The 18,531-nt window shown below is 38.1% G+C and overlaps 1 protein-coding gene across 6 annotated transcripts in view; it reads left to right on the forward strand.

The window, feature by feature from the left end:
- DNAJC5B (DnaJ heat shock protein family (Hsp40) member C5 beta) overlaps positions 1 to 18,531 on the forward strand; it is a 97,481-nt gene that overhangs the window by 65,253 nt on the left and 13,697 nt on the right. For 5 of the 6 annotated variants that reach the window (XM_072604706.1, XM_072604709.1, XM_072604707.1 and 2 more), the window contains one exon: positions 12,798 to 13,011. In XM_072604706.1, the coding sequence (XP_072460807.1) occupies positions 12,798 to 13,011 (214 nt within the window). Of the gene's footprint in view, positions 1 to 10,170; positions 10,377 to 12,797; positions 13,012 to 18,531 lie in introns of all 6 variants that reach the window. The other variant, XM_072604711.1, reaches the window with a different exon arrangement.

Genomic DNA, 18,531 nt, shown 5'->3' on the forward strand with positions numbered 1-18,531 from the left:
CATTTCCTAATTAAGGTGATAATTATGCTGGGTTGTTTACAAGTTTTATTAATTACAACATAAAGTCTTTCCATGTAATTCACATCTTGCTATTAATTTTGTTTTAATATCACACAAATATTATTTTTTCCGCTGATTGGGGTAATAGTATGCTGCCAAAGGTATTCACATCTGCCTAAGTGATACATTTGTATTCTGCCAGATATTCATAATGTATGAGGGGGCTGAAAATCCGCTGAGAATATCATTCTTATGTTCAGGGATCTGGATTAAAGCAGTTGCAATATAGTAAAATTAAAAGCCAGGCAAATATAATAAAGCTGCCAACTGTTTGATCCTAGGCGACTCTGTTTCCATTTAAAGTACAATTTTATTCTTTGAACTGAGATGATATCACTAGAAACCAAGTTGGATGACAAGATTATCTCTTAAAACTTTGCTTGAGCTTCTGAAAAGTAGAAAGTGGAGAAACAGGAGAAATCAAAAAGGAGATTTAGATTTCTGACTGAAAGGAGTTCATCGTAGTAAAAAGGAGTTGTACATTGAGTGGGAAGTTAGACCGGATGACCTCTCTGCCCCCTTCTAAATCTAAATTCTATGATTTTGTATCTCTCGTGATCCCTCTTGGTGTACATATAAGATAAGATTATGTAGGAAACCTGAATTTGTTTTTTAGGTAATATTTGTTTTATTCTCTGAAAGACAACTATGCCCCTGAACCAAATATTCTACTTTTCTCCACCTTACAGATTCTTCTTTAGGTCTTTACTTTTCCATGAACCTCTAAGGCCCATCTCCCTAAAGTCTTTTCAGAGAACAAGAAAATGGTTTACCTGTTCTTCCTTCAGGGAATGTATTCAGTTGTTTTAGGGAGCCAGCCTCAAGAATTCTTATAAGATCATAGGGTTAGAAGGGAAAGAGATCTTAGATATTATCTAGTCTCATCTTACAAATGAGGAAACTGAAGAACAGAAATCCCAGGAACACAGTTAGTAAGGGGTCTGATCTATAATTCAAACTCAGACCTTCCTATTGCCACAAAATCTTCTAGGGGAGTAAAAGAGTCTTCTTGTTCACATCATGGGAAACATGATTCAATTGATGCACCATTTAATGCACGTAGATCTTTTCCGTTCCCCCAGATGGCTTAGTGGATAGAGCTGACCATAGTTGGGTTTGTACTATGTCAGTCCTCGGAGTACTAATTCAAAGGTCTGCCTGCTTGCTCCACAGAGGAAAAAGAAAACATAATAACGCTAATGAGAGAATGTTTTTTGTTAAAGAACTTTGGGCCTTTTTGTGAATGAAAGGCAGAAGATAGCTACCAGATACTATTAATGAATGGATCTATGTAATACCATAATCTTCTGTTTTCACATATTGCTCCAGGGTACAGCATAAGGCTGAGTTTGTGCCCAATGTCATGTGCCCTGTGGGGGCTGGGTAGTTGATAGTCTAGGAGACTTTTTTATGAAATAAGTTTCTCTTCTGTATTTCTAAGACCTCTAAGCCCATTGCTGATGTGATCCCAATATCCTCTTATTAGCATTATTTCATTTAATCTTCTCAACAACAGAATTAGTTGGGAGCAGATATCACATTTCCTACTAGGGAGTGGTGGATGTAATACATGGGGACTCAGAAATTCCTCCAAGTTTCTTTCATTCTGATTGAAATTCTTCACTTAACACAGTTTGAAATTTTACCAAGTAGCAACTTATTTGGGTTAACGAATCTTTAATATGCAAATATTTCGTAAGACAAACACCCCTGAGAGAATTAAGGCCCACTAGTCATTCACACCTTTTACTTGGTTTAATTAGATTCTTCTCCTATAAGTATTGAGTTAAGACTTACAGCTTTTAGAGTGTTGATTGGGGAGGCCGTAGAAGAAAGAAAGGTTATTTTAGAGCATGGGACACACTGAAGGAGAGGGAATCCCTAGAAGACAGAATGCCAAAATGAGAGACTTTGTGTCCAGGAGGTTGGACAACAGATATCTAGGAGGAGGACAGAAAACAAAGAGGATGAGAGTAGATCAAGAAAAGGGAAGTGGGAAAGAACCACAGATAATTTTTCTTATTTCTCAATTTTGCTGAGGTCCTACCCCGTTTCCGTCATACAGAGGCAGAAACTGAAGCACCAAAGAGTTGTGACTTAGTTGGTATTGGTTTTCCACTTACCTTTCAGCTAAGTCACATAATAATTAGACAATATGATGCATATAAAGTTTGGGATTCATTCTACGTATATGATTAATTTCAAATATATGACTTGAAGGTGATTTTCAGCACAAGGAGTTCATCTGATTCTATATTTTCCTCAGTAACCTGAATTTGGTAAATATCCTTGGCCAGGCTACTACCGAGTGGAAAGTCTTGGGCAATATAAGGGTCACTGGATACTTTGGATGCAGTTGATTAAATGGCCATTATACTTGTTAAGTGTCAGAGCATATGAAGATGGATGCTGTGCTTTCATTCCAAAGTTAGTAGGTTGCTAATATATACCACCTGCTGCTACCTAATTGTAGGCTAAGTCAGTTAGGCAGATCTGAGAACCTAGTAGTCACTAGGCTTGTCCTAGTTTCTCTAAGAAAGAGTATGAGTACCTAGGAATCATTAGATTTGTCCCAGTTTCTCTAAGAATATCACAATTTCAAAGCAAAAAGCCTTTGTTTCCATCCTCTTGCTGAGTTGTGCACAGCTACAGGGCATAGCCAATATCCTTTCATTACTGTTTAGTCCAAGTCAGCTCATACATAGAATGAATGGCAAAGTACTGCAATTCTTCAAGAATCTGGGATTTCATCTGTGTATCTCTCTCTCTCTCTCTCTCTCTCTCTCTCTCTCTCTCTCTCTCTCTCTCTCTCTCTCATTCCCTTTTGCACGTAGGATCACAGTCCTTGAGCAGGAATGGTCCTCATAAGCTATCTGATCCAGTCCCCTCATTTTACAGATGAGACAAGTGAGACTCAGGGAGCCAAGATCACCAAGCTAATTAGCATCAGAGGCAGGATTTGAACCTGGGTCTTCTGACTCTAAAACCGGTGCTTTCCCCCCCATAATCTCCCATGTCATCCAAAGCTTGTTGTCACTTGAGAAATACTGAATAAGGGGATGGAGCATCTTTATTTCACTTCAATTTATGAGATGAAGGTAGTATGTCTTATGACATAATGTTAGGACCTTTGATGTTTGTCCTAGGTAAGCTACTAGATGGGTAAGCCTCATGCTAAACAAACTTCAGAGACTCCTGAGTTTCACTGGGGATCTTGACCTGTTTCTCTTCCCATAGAAAGAATGGTTGAAATGCTGCTTGACTTTAAGCCATTATACCTCACCAGGTTACATCTATAAAATAGGGGGATTCAACTAGAATCAGCACAGGGTAGCAGATGAAACAATGGATTTAAAATCAAAACACATGGTTTCAAATTCTGGTTCTCTTACCAAGAGAATCTTGGATCAAGTCAGTTTCCTTCACTGGGTCCTAGTTTCCTCATCTGTAAAATGAGAGGGTTGGACGACACCAAAGCTCACTTTCTAATTCTAAATCTTGGCCATTCCTGGCTCGGTATTATGATATTGAAAAGGTGTTTGGAGAGTGACATCTAGGTTATTTTGCTTCCCAGATGAGGCTAATTCTGCTTCCATTTTTGATAGAGAACTGTACTTCCTGCTTCAGAAGGTTTCAGACTCATTTCGTCACTCTTCATTCTGTTTCATGTTGACTTTCTGGAAATAACAAAACAAAACTTCTCTGAGGTGCCCCCATATCATGCAAAGTGAGGAAAACTCTGCTTCCAACCTGAGCAGGAAGAAATTCAATTACCATGACACCTTCCCTTCCCTGCCCCCAGACAAATCTAGTCTGAGGTGTTTTTACCCATATTTATCAGTCATTACAGGTAAAGGCAGAAGCTGTTCATGAATAAAGTAGAAGTGTCAGAGGGACTCATATCCAGTGGGAGAAGGGTAAATATTTGCAAGATCAAATGATGATTCAAGCTCAAAGATTAATTTTAATTAATCCTTTATCAAGCACTAATTTGTTTCCTGAATCCTAAATGTTTCCATTAAGGAAGGAAGGATGCTACGCCATGCTCACTCCTCTTGAGTTCAGGTCCTTGATCCCTGTCAATGCCTCTCTCATCCCTTTCTGTTAGTTAAGCAGCAGCTATAGATTATTTATTCAATGATTCATTCATTTATTCATTCAAAGAATATTTATTTAGCACCTACTATGTGTCACACACATACACACACATACACACACATACACATACACACACACACATACCACCACCACCACCCTTCAATAAATTCCAGTGGTTCCCTATTACCTCCAGGATCAAACATACAATTCTCTTCTTGCTTTTTAAAGCCCCATACAACCTAGCTCTTTCCCACCTTTTTCAAGCTTCTTACAATTTACTCTCTTCCACATCCTGTACAATCCAATGACGTTGGCCTTCTTGTTGTTCCCCACACATGTGGCTTCTGACTCCAAGCCTTTCCACCAGCTGTCCCTATTTCCCGAATGTTCTCCTTCCTCTCTACATCCTGGCTTCCTTCAAGATTCAGTTCAAATTCCACTCTCTGCCAAAAACCTTTCCTATTTTCCCCACTTCCTCCAAGATTCATGTGTTTTCTCTGAGATTATCTTCCAATGATCACATATGTATCTTCTATGCAAATGGTAGGTTTCTTCTCACCAGGGTTTTGTCATCAGGGCCTGGATGATCACTTCTCATTGCAGGATTCTGCATTGTAGGAAGGATTCTGATTGGATTAGGTCAACTTTCAGGTCCTAGTGAAGATTCTACGATTCTGAGTCAATGTTCAGAGGTCCAAGTTGGGCAAAACTAGGGAGTGCTCACATTGTATAGATATGGGTCAAGTTCAAGTCACACACACACAGACACACAGAAACACACAGACACACAATATAGCTCAGTTCATAATCTTAAAACCAAATGGTCATGATATCTGTGACATTTAGTGTTGTTACACTCATACTTTGAAAAATTAGGACTATGGATATCCCTTTATTTGGAATAGATTGTAGCTTCTCCATGTTTCATAAGTTACCATGATTAAAAAAAAATTTTAATGCATGGCCAACCAATCCTCTGGTGGTTAACCTCTCTCTACATTTAGCTAGACTGGTGCTTAGATGACAAACATAGTCTGCCACCAGCCCCATACTTGAAGTCATTCATTTTGGCAAAACTCACCAGAGTCTGAACTCTCTGATGGCATAGCAACACTTCCACACTACAGAGAAGTATCAGAACAAGGCCAAAAGCTGTCTTTCTCCTTAATCACATAGAATGATACTCGATGTGCATCACTTTATTCCTGAGCAATGCTTACGGCTGAACAAACCCCCAGTGATAGAGATTTTAAGAGCACCTAAGAGGCTTTGCTGAAGGATAGCTATGGTGGATCAGTGTCACAACTCATAAATCCTAATCCTCCTCATGAACAAAAAGCATGAGAAATACTCCGCTTGGTTCTAGAGAGTCAACGAATAGACATAAAAGGGAGACTAATTTCAGCTCAATATAAGGTACAAATTTCCTAACAATTAGACTTTGGACTTATTCTATCTGAAAATGGAACAGATCACCTTGTGAAAAAGTGAGGACCTCATTACTTAAAATGAGAAAACAGAACATGGACGTACTAGAGAAGATTCATTTATCAGGTGTGGAGAAGTTGGACCATGAAACCTCTTCGCTGCCTTTCTAACTCTAGGATTTCATTTCCCAATGAATTAAAATTATGATTGATATAAATGCATGTTTCTAATGTTAAATATGTCATTGATTATATTTTTTACAAATTAATAATCTTCATTGGTTTGGGGAGTTTTACAATCTCATTTCTTTATATAATTTATTTTATTTCATTGAAATATTCATAGATATTTTGATATCATAATATAATATTAAATATAATATTTAATTATATTAATTTTAATAGTATCATTTATATATTATTTACATTATATATTTATAAATTTTGTAATTTTATAAATTTTGTAAATTTATAAATATATTATATAATGTTATTTATATGATTATATATAATGTACAATACATATAAATAAATGTTATTTAAATATTTATGTATAAATAATAAATATAATAATTGATATTTTAATGAAGTGTATCATTATGCATTATGCTTCCACAAATAAATCTTCATGTTTCAGAGAACCTCATAGCTCCCTCTTACATATACTATGGAAATAACTGAATAAAATCTGAGACAGAACATTCCCAAAGGACTAATGACTTTTGGTGAAGACTACCTGAAGTCAGCCTCTGTCACTGGCATTTAAGATTTTCAAAAATTTGAGTTGATTTTTTGTCTGCAGTGTCCTACTTCAAAAGATCTTGGCTTGAAGTTGATTCTGGCTTCTCAAAAGCTACATATAGAGAGCATAAGCTTTGGTAGATTTCACCAGTCTGAAAAGCCTCTAAGTACACTCCTGGCAGCAGCTTGCCTCTACTTTTGAGGCAGCTAGGTGACACAGTGGACAGAGGGCTGGACTTAACCTTCCTCAGCCTCAGTTTCCTCAGCTTTATAATGGGGGCAGCACTAGTACCTACCTTGCAGGATGAAATGAAATAACATTTGCAAAGTGTTTTGCAAACTTTACAATGCTAGATAAAATGCTAGCTGTTATTTATGCAGCTCCTGTCTTAAAGCCCACTGATGTGGGATTCTGTTGTTGGAGATGAAGGCCCTGCCCTATCTGAGAGGATACTGTTTAGGAATTCCACTTGTGAATATGATGAAACAAATGTCTTTCAAAGTAACCACTGGTTAATGTGAAAAAATGGATCTAGACTAAAGAGAGAAGACTAGAGGAGATATCCATGTCCTCTTCTCTTCTCTCACTTTCCTCTAGGATGATTTTTTTAGCAATGGTCTTTTATTGTAGAACTTAGGGGAGTTCCCTAAAAGACTAGTTTTTAAATAGACTGTCCCTACTCTGCAATCCATTCCCTAATCCCAAGAATAATTTGCAACAAGGAAATGTTAGAGGCAGTAAGGATAGTGGGAGAAAAACCACTGGATTTGGAGTCAGAAGACATGGGTTCAAATCCCATTTCTTCTCTTCCTACCTGTGTGATGCTAGACAAGTCACCTCAGTTTCCTCAACAGTAAAAGGAGGGAGGGAGTCAGAGTGGGTGATCTTTAAGCATCCTCCACACTCTAGTCCTATGTCCTAAGGAGCTATAAAATGAAGGGATGATTGAACTGGATGATTTCTAAGGTTCTCTTCCAAATCTATTAATTTAAAATTATTTTTATTGTATTTAATATTTAATTTTATTTATTTTAATTAATTTATAAACTGATTTCACCATTTTGTTGAAGGGAAGTCCATTTCACTCAGAAGACATTTATTGAGGGCCTATTGTATGTGCTCTACTGTGCCAGGCACAGAGAGGGCACAAAGATGAATAATACTAGAAGGAAACATATAATCTAGTAACTAGCTCACATGCACAAAGTTTTGATATTTAAAGATTCATTCATGGCATCTCTGAGTTCACTGCTTTCTAGTCATACTGGCCTTGATGCAAAATACAAGATTAGTAGGAATTCTATTAGGATTTTGGTAAATTATCAGAATATATTAATGCAATGAAGATATCATTTAATATTCTGATTTTGTCAGGAGAAAAAGTTAGACGCCACTATATGTATACTTCATGTTAATTATTTGATTCATTACTATTAAGCACTCCATGATATAGGTCCTTTTCTTTTTTGGGGGGGGAGGTGGTTTCTTGGCAGAGATACTGGAGGAGTTTGCTGTTTCCTTCTCCAGCTCATTTTACAGATGAGGAACTAAGGCAAACAAGTGCCTTGCCCAGGGTCACACAGCTAGTAAGTGTCTAAGACTGGATTTGAACCCATGAAGATGAGTCTTCTTGATTCCAAACCCACTGCTCTAACCACTTAGCTGCCCTTCATTGACTTTAGTTGGTTTACATGATTTTACTTTTCTTTGTAAATCCTCAGTACTTAGAATAACATCTGGCCCATAGTAAGCCTTTCATAATGTTTGTTGATTGATTGATCAATTGAATGAATGGAGTGAGGAGTCCCAGAGGCTGACTGTGTGTGATCAGAAGCACAGAGGGTATGTATTTGTCTCAAGGTAGTAATCTCCATTCATACCTTCCTCCCCACTATATACCACAGAATCAAATGGAAGATGAATGAATACCTCTCACAGATTGACAGCAATATAAATAATGCAGGATTTGTATTCTAACAGGACCATAGAAGTAGTTATGAAACACATTTTAAAAAGGAGGAAAATTACATAATAAATATGAATACATAAAGCTATAATTTTATGATTATGATTTTATGATTCTAGCTGTGTCCTCTTATGTCTCCAAAGGGGGACTCACATGGCCATGAAACTTCAGTCTTTGGAGGAAGGTCACAGAAGGACCTTCCTGCGACAGTGGCAGGGTAACTTTCAGTAGAAGAGAAACTTTTGAAAAAATCAAGAGTTTTAGCAGAAAAACAAGTCTTTTTGAATCAACCCAACAGAAGCAGGGGAACTAGATGAGCAGGGATCAGGGTTTTATTTGGGGGAAAGGATGTGGGAATTGCCAACAAGCCTTACACAAAAAAAGCATAAAGTGAGCATGGCAAGCAGTTTCTGTCACTCTTGTTCCAAGAGAAAACAGGTCTGACCTAGGATTGAGAGCAGCACAGTTCAGAGTTGAATTGGTGTGGATGGAGACAGGTGTTCAGAATTTAGAATGAATTAGGGTGAGAAAACAGGGGAATGCCCAGGCAGAAGACTAGTGTTCTTAATAGTTGTCCACAGCAGAAAAACAAATAGTCACAACTGTGGCCTCAGTACAGCATCAGGCTTGAAATGACTGGCTTCCACGTACAATTTCATAGTATCTCGGAAATATGAAGGGAGAAATAAGAGGAGTGGTATGCAGTAACTGCAGACAAGATGCCAGCTTTAGCCAGTCCAGATTAGTGCAATAGTAAAGGGCATAAACACGTAAAATCCTGATGTAGAAAGTTGCCTTTTGCCTCAGCATTTTCCCCCTGCTGACTTCACTGTGGGGATCATGTTGAAAAAAAAATCTTCAGTTCTCAATAGCAATTTGTTGTTTTTGAGAATGGTTTTCTTTATTTTAGCCATCTGTTGAAAAAATATAGCCACACTAGCAATTTTGCATTTAAAGCATTAATGGTTTTAGATAATGCTTCAGGTCATCCAACTATATCTGGTGCATTGTGTCAGAACGTGAGCACACAAAGTTGCTGAGATGTGGATAAAGCTATCTTCTCCTACTAGTATCTGTATGAAGATTAAAAGAAAGAGAAAGTTTGATTTGTGCTGCTAAACTGTTTTAAATGACAAAAGCTATGTTTCCTTCATATTATCAGTGGAGGCTTATCTTTAAGTACAATATTCAGTCATTTAAATTTTTTAAAACAATTTGTTACTTTTGTAATGGTGTTGTTATGTTAATGAAAAAGTTTTGAAAACTTATTTAAAAAATTTTTCAATGTTTATTTCCATTGGGTTAAAACCAATTACAATGTAAGGATCAAATGGGATAATATATGTAAAGTAATTTTTACATTATAATTTTACATTTTTTACATTACATATATAATAGTATAATCCTAACTTTGAATAGTGCAAGTCTGAATAATGCAGCCACCCAACAGGATTCATTATTAGCACTAATCAAGACCTAGATGACAATCGTAAAAGCTATTCTTATTAGTTATGGGTTGGACTAGATGAGTTTTGAAGCTCCTTCTAATTCCTAAGACGCTGCGATTCCAAGGGCAAAGCTTTGCAAGTGTAGTATGACAAGCTACATGGATTGTTGCTTGGTCCCAAGGAGTAGCAACATATTCAGGATTAAAATGTAAAATTTCATTAATTATGTTTGCTCCCTTGGACCTATTTTATTTCCATGTGTTTAATGCGTATATCTAGCATGGATTTTTCCACATTGTAATTATCTATGACTACGTCATATTCCCATACTAAACTATAAGCTCCGTGGAGGCAGGGACTTTGTCTTTTCCAAACTTTGCATTTCCCCCACCTTTATATCACTTCTAACACAGGCTATCCTCATTGTAGATGTCTAATAAATCTACGTTGAATTGAATGGAATTGCATCAGAAGAGCTAAGGACACAGGGATAACCAGATCTAATACCTGTTTTTCAAAGAATTATAATCAAATTCTACAAATTTCTACTGCAAAATTCTACAAATTCAATTTCCCCAGAAATTGATTGAGTGGCTTGCCATGAGCGCAACAGCAGTGCTCTCAAGAGTCGAAAGGTAAAAGGAAGTCCCGTTGTTCACCACAGCTGTTTGCCAGTTGGAAAGCATTTTTCATTATGAGTAAACTAGGAGAGAGTTTTATAGTGTTACCAAAATGGTGCATTTCACACAATGGGTCTCTCAATCAGCCCTGTTCATTTTTTGTTTTCTGTTTACAAATAAATAGACTGCCTCTGGCTCGATGCACATTTATAAGTTTTAAAGAACAAAAATCACCGGATTTTGTGCCACATATTGAAAACCAAGGAACCAGTATGGTACCAGCAACCATGCTGCCAGTAAAAGAAAAGGAGAGAGAAAAGTCATTCAGTTGACCTTCTTGAGAAAGCATTTGAGTTCATAGGAAGACTGGAAGAATCTGGAGGTCAGCTAATCTGGAGGAGTGGTTTGTGGGAGCTCAGGCACTGACCTAAGGATCAGAGGCAGGGATGGCTCCCCTGAGCTTAGATTTAGGTAGCATCTTCAGGATAACGATATTACTGACTAAAAGGGGAACACAGTCTGAACCATTCCCTGGTATGTGGCTACATGCTATGTAGAATCTGGTTTGGCAGATAATATATATTTTCCCCCAAAATTAACTGTTGGTTGAATGAGTTGATTGTATCATAGTGTTTGGACACTACTCCATTTGAAGTAATGTCCTCCAACGTAAACCTGGCTCCAACTAAGTTGAACAAATAGCAGAATGGTCTTTTGGGAGGCTATTGATTGCTCTTTTGGGGGCAGCTAGGCAGTGCAGTGGATAGAGCACCAGTGCAAGGATCTGAGTTCAAATTTCACCTCAGACACTTGAGATTCACTAACTATGTGACCTTGGGCAAGTCACTTAAACCCAATTGCTTCATCCTGGGTTATCTTCAAGCATCCTGATGAATATCTGGTCACTGGATTCTGATGACCCTGGAGGAGAAGTGAGGCTGATGACCTGCACAGCCCTCCCTCACTCAAAACAAAGTCAAGTGCAAAGAAACATCATCATTTCTCCAATGGCATGGTCTTCTTCGTCAACGAAGGATGAACACACATATTAATCTTTTAGAAAACTCTTGAAGGGCAGCACATGGATAGAGAACAAGAGAAATGTGCTCCCAACCCTCCTTAGAACTTAGGAGACCCTGTGCAGTAAGGGAGTAGTCATTCTGTGGTTTATGTGGAGGTGGGAAGAATCTAGACTGAGAGCCAAAAGACTTGGGTTTTATCCCTGACTCCTTCAATCACTCAAAAAGTCTGACATCTCTCCTTCCTAAAGCAGCTAGCTAGGGAGTGGATAGAGTCGGCCTCAGCCCTTTGCTGTGTGACTCTGGAAAGTCATTTATCCTCTGTTTGCCTCAATTTCCTCAACTGTAAAATGGGAATAATAACTATCTGCCTCACAGGATTTATTTATTGGGATCAAATGAGATACTATGCCCACCACCTAGTAAGCCCTTAACAAATTCTTGGTGTCTTTTCCCCTTGTACCTATAATAAAGGGATTCACGGGTATACATACACCTGGAAAGCACCTTAGTGGCAAAGACATTGAGGCCCAGGGGAGATGGAGTGACTAGTGCACAAGTATTAGAAGAAGTTCTCTGGGTTTAGAGGAAATGTTCTATCCACTGTACCATGCTGACTCCCCTCAGGCTCCCTATGGACAAAAGGGGGATAATATGGATAAAAAGGGGAATGCTGACAGGGGAGCAGCTAGGTGGTGCAGTGGATAAAGCATCCACCCTAGAGTCAAGAGGACCTTAGTTCAAATTTCGCCTCAGTTACTTACTAGCTGTGTGACCCCGGGCAAGTCACTTAACCCTGATTGCCTCTCCCACCCTTTAAGAAAAAAAGAATGCTTACAGGATCTGAGTTCAAATCGCTCTGTGATCTTGGGCAAGTCTACTCACCTCCCTGGGCCTCAGTTTCCCTGTCTGTAAACTGGAGAGGGGGAGGCTGGACAACCTTCTAAGGTTTCTTCTGACTCCACGATTGTCCAGTCATTTAACCTCTCTCAGCCCCAGTTTCTTTATTTGTAAAATGGGGATAACAATAGCACCTTCCTCAAAAGATTGTTATGAAGATCAAATGAGATAATGTAATGTAAAACATTTTGGAAGCTTTAAAAGTATTGTATCAATAATAGTATTATTATACCACCTTGACCATATAGTTTGCCATCAAATGCTATCTGCAGATTTGGAGCATGCTGTCTAAACAGACCATTTTTTAATGTTATTTTTCCCTAATTATATATTAAAATAACTTTTTTTACTTTTAAGTTCCAAATTCTGCCACTCTCTTCCTTTCTTCCCTGAGACAGTAAGCAGATAGAGGTGATACATGTGCAATCATGTAAAACATTTCCTTCTATTAAAGAGACCATTTATGACTTGGCTCTGGTCACATAGAACCTTTGCTTCTTTCTTTTTCATTTTTAAGAAAACTGGCTCTGAAACACCATCCGGACAAGAACCCAGATAATCCGGAGGCTGCTGAGAAGTTTAAAGAGATCAACAACGCTCACACGATATTGACAGATTTGACAAAGAGAAGCATTTATGATAAGTACGGGTCGCTGGGACTCTACGTGGCCGAACAGTTTGGAGAGGAAAATGTTAACACTTACTTCATGCTGTCCAGCTGGTGGGCAAAGGTGAGATGAACGACTTCTTTTCTTTGAATGATTTTCCTGGAAAATCTTGGATTTCTGTGTTTTTTTCCAATTCTGAAACCTTTTTGCTTAACTATGTTGTCATTCAAGTCTCAAAAACATACATAGGGTACCACTTCTCCAAAAAGGTGCTATTTAAGGAATTTTCCTTTCTGCTTTAATTGATCAAACAATTAAAATACACAGCATGTCTTAGAACACTTCAAGATATTAATCATGTTTGAAGTTGGAGCTTTGGGTTAATTCAGACTCCCCTTCCCCTCCAGTAATGACTAAATGAAAAGTGAATCATTGCTCAAAGCCAAAAAAAAATCCATTTGTGTGACAAGTACTTAATAAATTATTTTAGAACCAATTTAGCTGAGTACTTTGCTATATATAGCACAGGTTACAGAACCAACAATAACCAAGGAAACGGTATGTGGTACTTGTGTCATGTATAGTCACCTTGATCCCTCTCTGAGGGAGTGGGAGAAAGGAAGGGGGGGAAAGGTGAGAATTAGAGGAGGACAGAGAGGTGAACTATATATACGTGTGTGTATATATATGCATATACACATGTATATATACATAAATATATATTTTATACACATATTTATATACATAACTGTATGTATATATACACACATACATATATATGTATACTTATATATGCATATGTGTGTGTGACTAAAATGACAGCTAGACAGTGGGAGGAGGGAGAATTTGCATTTTAGGAACCTTGTATCATCGGAATCTACTTGGATACACAGCCACCAGGTTTGGTTTCCAAAGTATTCCCAATAGAAGCACAGACTAAAGCAATAATGGAGGCTTTGGGTCACCTATATGCACGTACATGATTCTCTACATAGGTATAGACTAAAGTCATGTTACATATATTTATAAATTAGGTATTAACTATATACCTTAATGAAGAAGGCACTGCTTAACCTCATGATATCAAGTGTGAATTCCCTCGACTTCTGTCTTCTCTAATTCAAGATGTTCTGTATCTTTTGTCTTCTCCTTTTTTCTTTCTGCCTCAGAAGGAAAAGTAAACTTTTCCCTTCCCTAGGCAAGCCCTTCCCTTGTATTCTTAATCCCATTCCCTCAAGACTCCTCTGGGAGCTTTTCCATCGCATTTCTCTCCCTTGCATCTGTAATTGTTTTCTTTCCTCTAATTGTTTTCCCGTGGTCTAAAAACATAGGATTATAGATTTAGAGATGTAATGCTAACTCTAACCTCCAAGGTCATGAAGTCCCATTCCCTCATTATCTGAGACCTAGGGGAAGTGATATACTTGAGTCTGACAGATAAGTTGGCAGAAAAGGGATTTGAATCCAGACAATACTTCTGCAAAGATAACACTTTTCCTAATGAGTCCAGAAGGCAAGTGACTTGTTTATGCTCATGGGATAGCAAATGGGATAAGAACTCAAGTTTTTCCAGATCCTACTTCTCCTGCCTCAAGAACACACTATTTTTCTATATACTTAATAGTATATATGTTGCTAGCCTTTTCACTTCAATGAGTAAATGTCTGGTGGATGTTGAAAGACTGATTATAGATTTAAATTGTAATCTAACATCTGTAGCATCTCTTCTAAGCTACCCCACACCCGAATTTGTACTTGAAGTTTGGGTTTTCTGAGAGAACAAATTTAAAGTATTCTGTGGATCTACGCTCCTAAAGCTATCACATTCACATTTAATAGTAAACCATTTAAAACATTACTTTAAAGAAAAGGCATTGGCTGAAATGTCATAGTAGGAACAGTAGTAGGAAAACATGACCCCTATTGACTTTCGCTTTATTCTCCCACAAACACATACTGAAATTGCCCCTACTGAAGCTGGAAATATGACTTTTTTTCCTCTGGGGTAAAATGCCAGCTGGGATGATGGACACATAATTCACTTCAATGGGAGATGGGGGACAAGGGAGAAGTAGAGGACAGGGAGGTGAAGGATATACTAATATGTATATATATATATATATACACTTATATACATGTATACTAATATAGTGTGAACTAAAATGACAGGTGGATGAAGCAAAAAAAAAATCTCCATTTTAGGAATTGTGAAATTAGAATCCTCTTGGATACACAGCCACCACTTTTACTTTTATTCTCAGTATAAGCATGGACATCATGGGAGAGCTCAGGAAAGATAGAGGAATGATAGAGGAACCCAAGACTAGACTTCCTTGCAAGGGCCATCTGGAAAAGAATTTCATGGACTCAAGCACTGTTGGGGTCAAGGTGGTAAAGATTTATTATGCTTTTTTAGGGGGCAAGAGTTTTTAGGGAAACTGAAACCTTAGAGGGGTACAGGTAAAGTTTATATAGTATATTCTATAGTACAACGTGTGCCAAGTGTGATAACTAGGTGATTCTGGACAAAATTAGGGAGTAGTTAAGGAGTGGTCAGTTCTTAAAGAAATAGCACTTTTGGAATCTACTGCACAGGTATTTTACCCAGAGTTCATTGGGAAATAGCCCAAGATGGGGCTACACGGAAGTGTGGTTTTAGGCCTGAAACATCACTAATGGTCAGGTCTGACTAAGTAATACCAGGCTGCTCTCATCAATGTCTTGGTAGACCAGATAAATGTATGGTGATATACATATGTCTAAGTCTAGGATACATATGATTGATCAGTGAGTAGTAAATGTCATTATGACAGTTCAGCCAGTACACAGCTAGCTCAAATTAATAAATTCTATAGGTGTAGCAGGAAAGGAGATTGTTTGCTGGGGCAGGCTATTTTGGGCTGGGGAGAAACTGCCTGGGATAATTTTTTGAGGCTAGGGAGAAATGTGATTTTAAAATTGGGGTCCAAGCACCCCAAAAGACTCATGTGATGATGGTAGCTTTGAGTCAATATACATTTGCATCCATACATGGTTATCTATGTAAGCATAGACTAAAGCCATGATACATATATTTATATATAGACCAAACTATTATCAGTCAAATCCTTGATGGCTCTTATCCACAATGGGATCAAGCTTAATTGGAACTAGTGACACATTTTATTTATTTTGCTAAAATTATAAAGTTAATATTTTGTCAGTTTCACAAAAGTTGGGTGAATGTGGCCTTCCAAGTAGGAGGGGGAAAATAAACTTTGCACTGCTGGAAAACAGGATTGTGGAATACTATTAAAATTGTTGCTGTTCTTATTATGATTATGTAAGGCACCTTAGAGGTCAGTCTTTCTGGCATGTACCTGAACAGGAATCTACAACATCCTTGGCAAGCAGTCCTCCTGCCTCTGCTTGAAGACCGCCAGTGATGAGGAACTGAGTATTTTCTAAGGCAGCTCATTTCATTTTGGGGCAGTTCTAATTTACAGAACCTTCACTCATTGCCGCTGGTTCTGCCCTACATCCAAGTTCATTCTCTTTTTACGCAACAGCTTTTCAGATACTTACAGATGGCTCTTGTGTTCCCCCTACATCTTCTCTTTCTGCAGAAAAGATGGGTCTTGACAACCCCTTTCCACACTTTAAAAGGTTCCAGGGCCAAGGAAAAGGTACGTAGGCTTATAAAATAGGAAAAATCAATGGCCAATAAAGGTGACTCAATTGTAGAATGTATCCTCATCTAGGAAAAGGAATTCCCAAAGCAATAATTATAATACTAAGGTAGCATGTCTGAGCCATATTGGATCAGCTAGGTGGTGCAATAGACAGAGCACTGGGATTTGTCAGAAAGACCTAAGTTCAAACCAGGCCTCAGACCTTACTAGTTATTTGACCCTGGGAAAGACACTTAACCTCTGTCTGCCTCAGTTTCTTCAACCATAAAGTGGGAGTAATCAGAGCATCTACTTCCTAGGGCTGTTGAGAGCATCAAATTAAGTAACATTCGTAAAATGTTATTTTTACAGAGTGCATTGAACATAATGGTCAATAAATGTTTTTTCCCTTTCCCATCTCTTCTCCTTCCCTCCACTCCCTCCTTCTAGCCCCTTGAAGTCAGGAAATCCTAATTTCAAGTCCAATACTAATGAAAACATAATAGTTGGAGGTTGAGGGTTGGGAGGGGAGGATTCACAACCTCTTGTCACTTCAGCCAGTTCTCCAAGACTAATTAAGAGAAGGATTCCCTATCTGCATGGAGAAGTTTCTAATACAGGTGGAATCACAAGTCTGGAACAAAGGAAGAAATAAATATTAAGTAAGCCTAAGGTATGAGTGCAAGCAAAGGAGATATTCACACCAAGTGATTTATGTTTTAAAGGAAATCTGAGATCACTTTCAACTAGAGAGGAGCGGGTTTGAGGTCCAGAAAGGCTTCTTTTCTTGTGGGAGATGGAATCTGAGCTAGGTCTTGTAGGCAGAGAAAGATTTTTAACAGGTGGAGCTCAGGATCCAGTTATAGAGGGATAATCAATGTGAAAACTATGGTGGAGTATACATACATGTATGCATGTGCACATGACTGTAGATATGTTTGTCAGCACAGCTCTGAGGAGCTGCAAATACCTCAGCTCAGAGGTACTTGGATTCTGATAATTATGTTTTATGATGAGAAATACATGTTTCTAGAGGATGGTTTCTTTTGCTGAGTGGAATGGGTGAAGCTGAGGATGGTAGGGGAGGTGGATGGTCTGGGACAGCAAATTGCTGATAGGTAAACTGTGAATATGTTAATCTGAAACTTTTCCCCAGCTCTGAGGGATTCTGGCTTCAGAATGTATGCTGAACTTGGAATCTGAAGACGAGTTTAAAGCCTGGTTCTGTGGCTTACTATCTGTGTGTAATTTGGGGCAAGTCACTTATAACTTCTCTGGGCTGCAGCTTCCTCATTTGTAAAACAAAGGGGCTGGACTTGATGGCACCTGAGGTCCCTTCCATCTTGAGATCTACTTTGTAGTTGTGTGACCCTGGGCTAGTCATTTAACCTCAGGCTCAGTTTCTCCATCTGTAAAATGCAGAAAATAATCAGCACAGGTTGTGAGGCAACATATAAAAAGCACTTTTTAAACCTTAAAGTGCTCTACAAGGTGTCCCAAGCTTTTGTGACACTCCGTGTAAGTTCTAGTCTTGTGACTTTTCCCATCACATTTTCAATATGTTGTGGGTCAGCGTGAAAAATTAAATGAGAATTTTTGAGGAGTTTTGTGGAAGCTGAAGATGAAATAGGAGGGCCAGCAGACAACCCAGAAAAAGTTTAGAAACTCAGAAATGCATAAAATATATGTACAGTATTGTATAATATCAACACGTTTTAATTTTTAATACCATAATAATTGAAACTTCTCTGGTATGAAGTGATGGCCAAAAAATTTTAGGCAGATTTTCCAGAAGTGTCTCTATGTGGAAGGGATAATTATACTATCCTGATTATTTCTAAGACTTCTGCCAACTCTTAATAATCTATATATCCCCAACTCATTGGTATTCTAAAAGCACAGAATGGTGGAAAAGAACACTGAATTTGAAATCACAGGGCTGGGTTCAAAAGCCTGGCTCTGTTGCTAACTTACTACCTGTGTGTCCTTGGAC

The sequence above is a fragment of the Notamacropus eugenii genome, chromosome 4, assembly GCF_028372415.1.
Source record: "Notamacropus eugenii isolate mMacEug1 chromosome 4, mMacEug1.pri_v2, whole genome shotgun sequence".
Taxonomy (NCBI): Eukaryota; Metazoa; Chordata; class Mammalia; order Diprotodontia; family Macropodidae; genus Notamacropus; species Notamacropus eugenii.